The sequence below is a fragment of the Notamacropus eugenii genome, chromosome 5 (genome assembly GCF_028372415.1).
Source record: "Notamacropus eugenii isolate mMacEug1 chromosome 5, mMacEug1.pri_v2, whole genome shotgun sequence".
Lineage (NCBI taxonomy): Eukaryota > Metazoa > Chordata > Mammalia > Diprotodontia > Macropodidae > Notamacropus > Notamacropus eugenii.
Window position 1 is genome coordinate 429,220,357 of NC_092876.1, and position 12,432 is coordinate 429,232,788.

Here is a 12,432-nt window from a genome sequence, read left to right on the forward strand (position 1 = left end):
AAGGGAGGGTTTCTAGCTGCTCTTCTTTATCTCTGTGCCCTCAAAGCCCTTTTCTCATTCTTCCTCCTTGGGACCTCAACCCAACAACTTATATAACAGGCTATTTTACATGTTAGTGGAGACTGTTTTAAGAAATGGAGGCAATTTTAGATGCCTGACTTGAGATATGAAAGTCCTAGCTTCAGAAGAATGGTGATCAATGGCAATCTCTCTCTCCTGAGATTTTAACTTTGTAATTGTTGAAGAAAGTAGTATTTCTTCATTGTTTTCAAGCTCCCAATTAGTGAAGTGGTTTTTAATTATAGAATATAAGTTCCATGAGTGTTTCATTATATTTTAAATCTGAATTATTTGACTTAACTTTAGGACTGCTGCGAATATTTATTTTCTGGAGACTGTCCTCTACTATATATATCAAACTATTTAATAAAATGAATTTTCTCCTTTAAGGTTTTTCTTCTTTAGTCACAATAATCCTGTGTCTCTTGTTCTATAGCAACAACATGGGGGCATATTTGTCATCTACTTACCTTAACCAGGTCTTAATGAGAATGATTTAATAATATTAAGAATTCTGAGTTCTTTATTTGAAAGCCACTAAAAGGACAAAGTACAATAGCTATTCCAAGTGTCAATTTGGAAGAAGGTTTACTCAATGGAATTATGATATAATAGGAAGCTCTATAAAATTTTCCATTTAGTTATAAGGGAAATATCTCTAAAAGCACTCATTTCATTTTAGAGATTTTAAGTAATTGTTATGGAATTTAATCTCTCATGAACACTGACTAAAGTAATAAATACTAGGCTATTCTCAATGTCAAGAATGTCATAATTTCAAAATGGCAACAAAATAAGTAATTTGAATGTACAAAGTTATCAATACCCTGATTCTCTGTCAATACCTGTATCTCAAACGACTGACATCCCTAATATAAGAAAGCAATTTGGCTAAGCACCTAATATTCACATTCTAGAAATCACTATTCCTAAATCATGCTAAAAAAAAAAAATTAAACAAATATACACAAACAAAAAAACCCCAACAACACCTAAAATGATCACATACAGACAATATCTATGCCAATTACAGATGGAGTCTGATTACATAAGATTTTGTATAAAATAGAAATGTGTCTAGGTTAAAAAAAAAAAGCTAATACATATTAAAATGGGGTTGTTTCTTTATAACGTCCAAGGAGTCAATTATTTACCAAAAATTTTTGAAAATGACTGATTACCTAAATGATGATTTTAGTAGAATGTCAATAAAAATAATGACAACATTTTTTGTTAGCTTTTTAGGGCATTTCGAGACGTTAATAAAAGTCTGTAAAGCAACAAAATTATCTGAAGAAAGCCATTTTGGAATCAAGACAATCTTGATAAAATTTAGTTTAAAAAAGCCTGAAAGCCTTCAGAACTGTTGCTGAAACCGAAAACTTTTGGCCTAATGCTCTGATGTTCTCTCACTTGTGGAACTTTTTCCACGTATATTTTGTACAACATAAAACTGAACAAATACAATTGATATATATTATTAGGGATAAGGAATTTAATTTAATCGCAGAAAACTGAAGTATTATGCTTACTAAAATGGTTTTAATGACAGTTTTTATGCAATCAGACACCCAATTGTTATTGTGCTGTTAATTATTACAGTATAGTATATAGTTCTTGAACTAAAGAGTTCTAAAGAGAACTAAATAGAGTTCTTGATTTGACAATTCAAATACTACTTGTACACGAACCCTTTCCTAATATACATATTAGTATCCTCCTTCACAAACAGCCTTTTATTTATGTATATGTGTGTGTGTGTGTGTGTGTGTGTGTTTGTGTACTTATCACTCCCATTAGGCTATAACAACCTTGAGAGTAGAGATTATTTCGCACTTTATATTTATATTGCCAGCACCCAGTACATTGCCTGGGATTGTATGAATAAATTCAAAATACTAAGTTAATAGGACAAGTTTGGTGGAAACATGTTAACAGGACATAACCTGTTTTCAAGTTAAATAATAAACATCTGGATTATCTGTCAATAAAGAAAAAGATTAAAAATAATTATTTTTTAAAAATTCTTTCCTCTCTCCTTTTTCATCAGGTTTATAACCATGTACGAAAACTATCTTTTAACTATTTTACTGAAACAACAATTCATTTTATCTGCAATAGACAATATCAAATCTCTAGCACAATAAAATTTATTATATCTCCTGTTCAGTTTTTACTTCAAGACTATATATACATATCATATTTTAATGGGGTCTCCTTGGCATCCTTATTTTTCTGAGAATTAAAAGTCTTAATGAGGTAAAAATAAACAGCCTTTTTTTTTTTAACAAGTCTAAATTTATTCAATAACCTAGGGGAAAACGACTGAACTCAGTTACCAGTTTTTCAGTTCAAGGGGCAATGGAAACTTCATAAAATTCTACCAACTAAGATGAAGTATCTCAAAAGACAAAGTATTTCCTAGGCTACCAACTTATACTGCCACTAAATTTCAAGTACATGATTACATGTACAACTACATGCAGTTACTTAAGTGAAACAGCCTTTAATTTTTCTCTGAGGTAAATACCAGAAATGCTACAAGGCTAAATATCATGAAGATGTATACTATCCATTAGTACATTTTAAGAAATTAACCATTATTAAATACTACAACTCCCCATGGATGCAAGTGTTTAATTTAGGGATCTTCTTAAAGTTGTTAGAACTGCCTTAGGCAATATGTCCAAACTTGGGCAACTAAAGTTGTTTAGCTTCATACTATCAACAGAAGCAATGCTCAGCCACTAGCATAACTATCTTTGGGGAAAGAACTGCCAGTGCAGGTTTCCTGAATCACTCTGGGAAACAGTGGTATTTGGTCAAGTACAAAACCCCTATTAAGGTAGGCTTACAATCGAACCACTACTGGTTTGGGTAAGGATTTTATGTCACTTAAATCCCATCCTCCTTCTACTGGAAAAGGAAATGCATCTCTATAAGTCCCAGCATCACAGAATGCTAGAGTCAAAAGTTGGAAGAACTCTGCTGGTCACCTTTCATAAATCCTGTTGGTTTGGTCACATCTGGAATTATACTAAGAAAGTGACTAAAATGTCCATACCCTATGACCCAGCCCCCTGGTCCCCCCCAAAATCTCACTGGTAGGCATAGCCCCTTCTCTTTGCCTTCCCCAAAAATCAATGAATAAAAAAGAAAGGCAGCATATACATCAAAATATTTATAGGAGCAAGTTTTATAATAACTAGAACTGAAAAAAAAAAAGATACTATCAATTGATGAAAGGCTAACCAAAGTGGTAAGTGACTAAAACATAAAAATTACTGTACTAAAAGAAACGATGAGTAAGAACATAGGGAAACACTGGGAAGACTTATATGAACTGATGGCAAAGTGTAGTAATCAGAACCAAAAAAACAACACACACCATGACCATAAAAATGTAAATGGAAAGAACCAGAACATTAACAACAAAACTCAAACTAATGCTATGAAATTGAACCAGCCAAGCTTAACCCAAAATGAAGAGATAAAAATTCACTCCCAACCTTCTTTGAAGAGGTGGGAGACTAGGTTGTGACAGCTAAGGATAATGTGTTGAATAGTTCTGTTTTTATTTTTCTAATGCACTTTTAATCCTCTGTTTTTGTTTCTTCTGCTTTTCCTCTGTTGGCAATAAGGGATGGCTCCCTGGATGAGGAGGAAGTTATTGGGAAATGAAGATGAAACAAAACAAAACACATCCATAAAAACTTAAAAGAAAAATCAGGTCCTGATACAACTGGCCTGCCAGACTTGGCAAGAGTTGAAGAACTTGCACTGAATATGCCCATATATGTTACACTTACAAAAATATTATTTTTTAAGATGGCAATAAATGTCTTCAATTCAACTTTTATGTTTAAAAACAAGTTTTTCTAAGTTGTACCCTTCATTCATCAGGCTTTCTCCCTTTTCCCCAAGGCTTAATAAGGCAAAAATATAGGCAAATTACTAGTTCTACCAAGCCAATGATACAGTTGTTATCCTATACCTGAGTGGAGTTTGAGAGTTGGTTTTTCCACGGCTCCTCTGCGCTGCTGGTCAGGTTTGTGCGGTTATGAGGTAGAGTGAGTGCGTTTCGCTGCAGGTAAGGCACGTTTCCATTACTTCCACTTCCTGTTATGTGATTATTGCCTATCAAAATAGTGTCTGTACTACCCAGCGTTCTTGCTGTACTGCAGGGAACTGGGCCTGCTGGAAAAGGTCCGTTTGCCAAAGGCTGTCCAGGGCAGGCTGGACGGATTCCAGGCTGAGTGACATTAGGTGCTCTGGTTAGAGCAACCTGTGCTTGCTGACCAGAGACAGAGTTTGTAGGCAGTGATGAGTCAGCTGTTGGCCCATTAGGAATTCCAGTAGCTCGTACCTGTGCAACTCCTGTTTGTCTCATCTACGGAAAAAAGGTAAGATAATTACTGATGTGAATCAAAAGAAAAAGAATATGGTGTTAACAATGTATTCAATATGTGATGAATTTATTGTAATACTTATTTCTTTGGACCAAAAGTATACATAAAATTATAATTTTTTTAAAGTCAAGCTTTCTAATAAAATAAATATAGTTTTTCTTATATGCTGAATACTTTTATTGATTAGAGAACTAGAAAAAAAAACAAGTAGTATTTATTTTTCTTGAGTAGGAGGAAGGAGCAGAAAACAACTGTCAAGGCCTCAGAAATGTTATAACTATCTTTTATTAGTCGTACTTGATTTTCTTGCTTCTACCACTTGATTATACCTTAACCAAAAAGTAAAATTAAAGTGTCAGATGTTGGGAAATTTAACTGATAGCAGACAAAGTATGCAGGAGAAAAATACCTTAAACTAATGGGAATGGGAAATTTGGTTAAGTTGAATATTCAGAATTTTGCATAAATTTCCCATGAGAAACATTTAAGTAAATCATTTTCAATTATTCAGAAAAAGTCTAAATCAGACAAATTTTGCTTCACATTTTCAACTATAATTTTTTTAAAATTCATTCTGCATATACTGTATCTTAACTATCTGTGAATATGCTGTATTCCCCTAGTAGAATGAAGTTTTCCTGAAAGTCAGCCTACCTCACTTTTGTATCTGTATTACCAAATGCTCTTGTTGTACCTGGCACTGAATAAGGCATTTTAAAAAACACATGTTGCTTGACTGATTTTTAATGATAGCTATCCTCTAAAAACTTATTTCTAATAGTATAAATAAAGTATACATCAAACAGAATTTTAATAAAAACAAGTAGAAGGTATTTGTCGTGGTAATATAAGTGGATAAGAAACAGTACCTAAGATGATTTCAAATTTTAAAAAAATGAGAAAGCATCCCTTATAAATCCTAAGAAGTAATGTTAATACATACCTGCTGATGTTGTTGCATCAAAACAAACTGACTCTCCAGTTGTTCCAGCATTAGTTTCTGTGCTGGATTTAAATTATTTCTATTTGCACGAAGCTGTTCTAAGTGCTAGAAAAGGGCAAACAGAAAAGAAAAAACAAAAATTAAAATTCATATATGTCCAATATAAAATGGTCACCACATCTGTGTACAGAATAAAAAGCCAGAGGAAGACATTCAAAGTACTAAAACTGCGTGAAGTATAGTCTCTTTGGTTTCCAATTCAACGTCTGTTAAATGTTTAACCTATGATAAGTTACATAATCTCCTGACCTCAGCTTCTTTAACTGTAACATGAAGGAACAAGGCTATTTGTGTCTCTTAAAGTTCCTTACAACTCTACAATTCTATTATTATAACTGTTAATCATTTGAAGAAAGCAAGAATCACATATGCTGGCTACATGTAAAATCTATATTTCCTTTCATTCAAAAACATTTCAAATGGATGATTCTGATTAATCAGCTAGCTTTTCTATAATCTAACATTTTCCAATAATACAAAAGTTTCCCTTAACTTGCAGTGTTTTAATCTAGCTGCCCCCAAAAGACCCCATGTGATCTTGTTCATTTAATCTTTTTGTAGGCTGTGATGAGATAAACACTCCATTTCTTCAGTGCCTGCGATCTTCTATAAAAACCTAGAATGGGAGCTGGAAGACCACTGAGGCTGCCTATTCTGATCCTTCACTTTCAGATGAGAAAGCTAAGGCCCAGAAAGGTTAGGTGACAAAGATGGGTTTGAAGGCAGGTTCTCTGACTCTTCACTCAGCTTCATTTTCCCTGAATCCCAGCACCTCAAACAGGTTGCTAACACTACTGCTACTTGGATTTTACAGATAATCCTTTTAAAGTATTTCCTACACTTAAGACATCAGATGATCTGGTTGCCTTCAGTTCTGCTCCAGGGGCAGTTGCTGCCTGGGGGAATGTGCAACAAAAATCACATTCCTTTCTCTTTCTCTTGCCCCTCACATTTCCCTCCAAGGAAACAGGGACAGGTCACAGTATTAGTTAATTTCCTATTACAAAAAACAAAACAAAATAAAACAAACCCCCAAATGCCACAAGTTTCATAATCAAGATTCACCAAGTTTCAACTCACTTTCTAGTTAAAGAAAAATGAAGTATAAAAAGTTTCCAGAAAAATTCAACAAAACTCTCAAATTTTCTTCCATTTTAGTCAAAGAATCAAAATCTTGCATATTTTATATTTCTTAACCTCTAGAGATCTAAATAGCATATGCTCAATAGCAGTATCTTTGATACCTGAAGTGTAGTGCTTTCGTAATAGCAGTTTACTTATTATCAATGTTTCACAGTGATGTTTGGCTTTAGAGACAGAGTATATTTAATGATAAATTTGTTTATTTAAAGATAAATATATTTAATGCTAAAACATATAGCATCACTCCAGTGCTGTGTAATAAAGGAAACAAAACCGTAGTTGGAATACCAGATATACACAATCAAGACTTTGCCTTATATTGAATAACTGAGACACAATCTCTTGTAATTCACTGAATTTGTAAATGTAGGCAATGCTTCTATATCCTTGTGATATCTCTACCAAGTATTGGGAGTTTGATTATACTTTATTTTCTATCAAGATAAGCCAAAAAATACAAAGAGATATGGATATTTCATTTAATTCTCATGGCAAACATTCAAGGTAGGTATCACACTTACAGCTGAGAAAAGAGAGACTTAAGGAAGCTAAATTAAACTTTCCCCAAGGTCACAAAGTTAATAAATGTCAGTCTAGAGTGAAACTCAGGCCTTCTGATTCCATATCCAGGGTTCTTTCAGTTAAACCTATTAGCACACCTTGGATATGATGAATTACTGAGATTGGGTTTATTTTCAGAAGAAGGATAAACTTTCCAGTAATATAACAAAACAAAGACCTTCAAAACCTTGAATTACTCCTTTGTTGGCATACATACCTGTAATTTCTGTGGTGTCAAGCACCATGAATGAACTTGTTGCTGTGCTGGAGGATGTGACACTGTATGGCCACTACTCCAGGTATTGGAAGTATTCTGAAGAAGACATGTTAAAATGTTAAAATGATTAAAGAATATGGTAGTAGGCCCACACAACAATAATGGGGACTAAATGACAATGAATTGGAATAAAATACTGCAGTTTATCTATGAAATGATTGAGAAGTTAATACTAAATTTAGGGGGAGGGGAAATCATTAATAGTATATATAAACATATTCATTCTTTAAAACCCACCCTCACACCCACCACCCTCAAATTATGAAACAAATGATTCCTTTTTTTAAAAAAGTATGCTGTCATTTAGACCCAACATTTTATTTACTTCAGTGCTACTGGAAAGTGATGGTGAAAAGCGTTTTAAAATCTTAGCAGCAGGGAAATGGATAAAATGGCCTGATGCATGTAATCTGATCTCTAGCTTTATTTATTATGAGGCTAGGATTTCATGATGAAATACAGTGTTAAAAATGTATAATTATCAGAGAAACTCAAACCTTTCACTCCCTGATGTCCACAAGTACAAAAATCTGAACAACTGATGTTGCAATTTCAAAATCTTCGTGCATTTTGGGTCTGTTTTTGGATTGGGGTTTTCTAGTTCTCTAGAATATATACCTTTGTTGGACTAGATGTTCTTTTCCTCTTGGCAGGACTGGACAGGTCATCTACTTGGCTAGAAGGAATCATGTGTAGTGGCAAGGATTGCTGTGAAATTGGTGTTTGACTGAGGCCTAATACAGGTTCAGTATTTGGATGATGAGGTTTACAAGCCTAAGAATCACAGAAGGAAGACAAAAATATGGTTCTATATACTCTTAATTCTTTCCTTCAAATTAAAAACTTTTATAAGCTGCATAATTTTCAAAGCTATGTGGACATAGCTGATTACAATGATTGAAAATCAAAATCAAATGAATTATCAGTGGAGGAATGTGTACCTTCCTTGGGATTTAATTTTTTTTTTTTAAATAATATAATCACTGCAGCATTTCTACTTGAGAAATCTCTCTCAAAATCATGAAAATCCACAAAGGTTCTAAATTGGTACCCCAAATTTCTCCCACATTATAGGGAGCATTACCTTGATCTAGAATCCCTTTGTAATTAAATCAAAGGCTTTTTATTATCAAGAAAGCCAGTCCTGCACTTAGTAAAATAAGCTTGACAACTAAAGATTGAAATAACCCTTAAAGCTGGGCACCTGCAGAACATAACCCAACTTCTCACCTGCTGTGCTGTGTTCATGGCACCCTGCCTGGAGGTAAGCTCTGCGGGAATTGGTAGGCTCCATGCCTCCTCAATACTAGGAAGTAATTTAGTTTTATTCTGTAGACTACCTTGTGGAAGGTTACACAACTGAGCCTAGGAAAAATTATGTAAAAAGCAAATTTAACACAAGCCTACTTTAGTAAGAGCAAGTCCACTAAATCTTCCTAAATGCTGTAGCTAATTATGTTTTAAAGAAAATAGATTCTAAATTTGGGGTTTTAGAAAGATGCTAAGGATAAAGAGGGTAACCAGAATATAAACCTTTGTGAGAATCAGAACAAAGTTGAGCTCTCATAATTATTATCTTATGAAACTTCAAGCAAGAGTGAAAGACAGTGTGTGTTCTTTCTCTAAAATGCTATGGAAACTTAAAAATGTAGACAATACATAGAAAAAAAGTTATGTAAATCAATATGCATCAACTGAGTAAATGTGCAAAAGAGCATATTAGAAATACTTCATATCTCACTTAAAAATGGAACATAAAATAATACTGCAAGCTATGATATGTATACAAAGTATGGAAACAGATCAGAAACACCATGACACAACTAGACAAACTTGCCAGCCATCCACCCTCTTCCTGCCTGCTGTGTCATGGGCAAAAATATCTCTTTTGTAAATGTAATTTAAATTTTACCTGTAAATACTTAATCCGTGCTGCAAGTGCAGAGGTATTACTACAATTTTTGCTCCTAGTTGCATTTAAGTAGCATTTAATGGCATCCTGAGGCTGGTTGCAGGACTCATACAGAGTGCCTAGGTCCATCCAGGCTGCAGCATGGCCATGGTCCAATTGTACAGCGCATATATAAGCCTGTAAAGCATCCATAGGCTGATTTTGCTGTTGGTATAGCACACTGAAAACAAAACAAAAAAGACGAAAGAAAGAATTAAATATTCTCTAAAGAGGATTTTTAAGTCCAACAAGAAATACAGCATGTGGTACAGGATGCAAACATTTTTGTTTTAATATATAAACAGCTTTATTGTTTATCTTATACAACATCTTACCCTATCGAACACCATGTATCTGCACTTGCTTCTGATTTATCAATTGACTGCCTATAAGATATAAAAGCATCTTGAACTTTTCCAATACTTGAATAGCACCTGAGAAGGATGGAAAAAAAAAATCAGGAAAACTTTATTACTATATTATATAATATGCTTCAACTGCTCTAAGGCGGTGTTTTACATTACTAAAGTATAAAACAACATTTAAACTTCCTTAAGATGCATTTATATTAACTAATATTTCAACAAACACTTAGCATAGACTGCATATGGCAGTCTTTTTAAAAACAATGTTGAAAAAGAGTATTGCACCTGGAGACTGTCAAAACCTAAATACTGTAAGCATCACAACATTCCCTAAGAAAGAGGGTTAAAGAAAGAGGGCTAAACAACCAACCATTTTTAGTTTCCATTAAAACATACAGTTATAAACAAAAACAAAAAATGATATAGGTAATACTGGTCTACACAACGCAAGTTATAAATTTACACTGTGGTTGTTCCCAAGGAAAAATAAACTAAAGTAATAAAGATTCTGGGATGTATTTTTTAGAAATTAAAAAAGTTGTATAAAATTAGCACCATGAATTATAAAGTTATAAAATAGTCATTTGAAAAAGGGCTATTAACATTATAGAAACAATTTTACTTCAAAATTCAAAGATAACTTACAAAGACAATTCCTATACACTGTTTGCTTGATGAAGCATTATTTCAGTGGATCTGTATTCATTCCCAGCAGTGCAAGAAACAACTTATATATGCCTTTTAATCTTTTGCAGGAAGTTTTCATATCCACAGGGCCTTTCCAATGTGGGATTCTTTAGATATTTTTCCATTTTATGAGTACTAGTGTAGCACTTGGGATGTCTACTCTTACCCTCTGCTTTCACAAGACCAGTTTACCTAACTTTTGCAATCACAGATTTTTGCAAAGATACCCCTTATTTCTTGGTTCTAGTTTCATCAACCTCTGGAACGCTGTAGAATCACTGAAAAAAACTAACCCCAATTATACAAGAAAACCAAAGTAGATTAAGAATGTTTATTGTGCAAACTATTAGTTAGATACAGTTAGAAGATCAACTTATAGACTGGGTCTATCTGTACATATGCTGCAAGACAATGTTGACGTAAAACGAAGTAGGCCAAATACTGAACAAGCAAGGTTAGACTGTCTCTGGGAAATCACATAGCGCCTTACACTTCAATGATAACAGAAACCTTTTTTCCTGGGTGAAAAAAATCTTGTTAACAAAGTTTGGCCAATAATGCCGTACAGCAGTCTCCTAAGAATTAGTTCTAGGACACTCATAGGTCAGAGAGAGATCAATCTCAGGCATGAGCTGGCTACAAAATGATATGAATGAGTAATTACGCAGAAGAGGCATAAATGCTGTCATTAAGGCTATATATTACTGAAAAGAGAGGGCTGGTTTCAAGTATAGTGTCTGTCACATATTAAACATTATTTTTAACTAAGTAAGCAAGATCAAAGTATAAGCGATGCTCTATCTATACTCTGAAAAGCATATACATCAACAATGCCAAGGAAAGCCACAAAACATACTGGGTAAATGTGCAGGTTTTGTTGGAAATCATGGACAACAGTTACAACGGAATAAGATGGGATGGAATGTGATCTGCATTAACCACATTAGATGAGTTTAGATTCATTAAGGTATTTTTCATCCCCTTCTCAATGCTTAATCTTGAAAGTATAATGGCCAACACAGATTTCCTTGACTCATCTAGCTGTTCTTCACCTTAAGTGTAAAATCAGCTTCTTCAGATCTGCATGAAAAACTGAGATTAAGTCCAAATTTTCCACTCTTGTTGACAATAAGTAAAGGTCTTTAGAGAAATACCAACAATCTGTCCCATTCTCAAGAGGATCTTCCTATCTCTGAACGCTTTCAGTGTTTACAAGTGGGGATCATAATATACCATTTTCCTCTGTGGTGCTTTACAATTAAGTTTAAATTCTATACAGGTTTTATTCTATATTTCAATTTCTCCATACGTGGCAAGGATATCAAACATTCCAAGACAGTTCCAAGGTTCTTTTGGCCATCTGGTTGTGGTGATTGCTCTATGCAGTTTTACAACAAATGGTAATAATCGAAGTCAGTATCTTTCCCTTTTCATACTTTCATGTATCGACAGTTTACCTGAATAGTTCAGGTGGAAGGACTTGCAATTACATGAAGGAACTTCTCAACATTATCCTTTCTTGTAATTTGATGCTTATTTTGACTTCTGTTCTATTTGAACTAGCCTATGGTCTGACTGTACAGTTTTCCATCAACCTCATTTAGGGGGGAGGAGGAGGTTAGTTGATATTTATTCTGTACTATCTTCTAATACGTCCAAAAAAAGAATCTGATATTAAGAAATGAAGTTTCGATGTAGTCAACAAGTCTTTGACCTTTCTTATTCCTAAAATCTGATTCAACAAAACTTTGTAAAATTCTTCCTTGTGTCAACCTCATTAAAATCCATGACTATCAAAGAGTATTTTTTACTTGGTTTGAAATATTTTGTCAAATTATTTTTCTACCTTTTCATCCTCTCCAACAGATGTAGGCTCATAAGCTATGATTATCTTCATGGTGGTCTCTGATTATACCCATCATGTGCACTATAAGAAGAAATGATGAAGTATCCATGAAAAGATTTTGATTATTGTC

General features: G+C 33.7%; 1 protein-coding gene across 7 annotated transcripts in view; it reads right to left on the bottom strand.

Moving 5' to 3' along the window:
- KDM6A (lysine demethylase 6A) overlaps positions 1–12,432 on the bottom strand; it is a 251,094-nt gene that overhangs the window by 47,829 nt on the left and 190,833 nt on the right. For 4 of the 7 annotated variants that reach the window (XM_072615109.1, XM_072615113.1, XM_072615114.1 and 1 more), the window contains 7 exons: positions 9,740–9,838; positions 9,366–9,585; positions 8,684–8,818; positions 8,072–8,227; positions 7,394–7,489; positions 5,413–5,517; positions 4,055–4,450 (listed from right to left, as the gene is read on the bottom strand). In XM_072615109.1, the coding sequence (XP_072471210.1) occupies positions 4,055–4,450; positions 5,413–5,517; positions 7,394–7,489; positions 8,072–8,227; positions 8,684–8,818; positions 9,366–9,585; positions 9,740–9,838 (1,207 nt within the window). The remainder of the gene's footprint in view (positions 1–4,054; positions 4,451–5,412; positions 5,518–7,393; positions 7,490–8,071; positions 8,228–8,683; positions 8,819–9,365; positions 9,586–9,739; positions 9,839–12,432) is intronic. The other 3 variants (XM_072615110.1, XM_072615111.1, XM_072615112.1) reach the window with 3 other exon arrangements.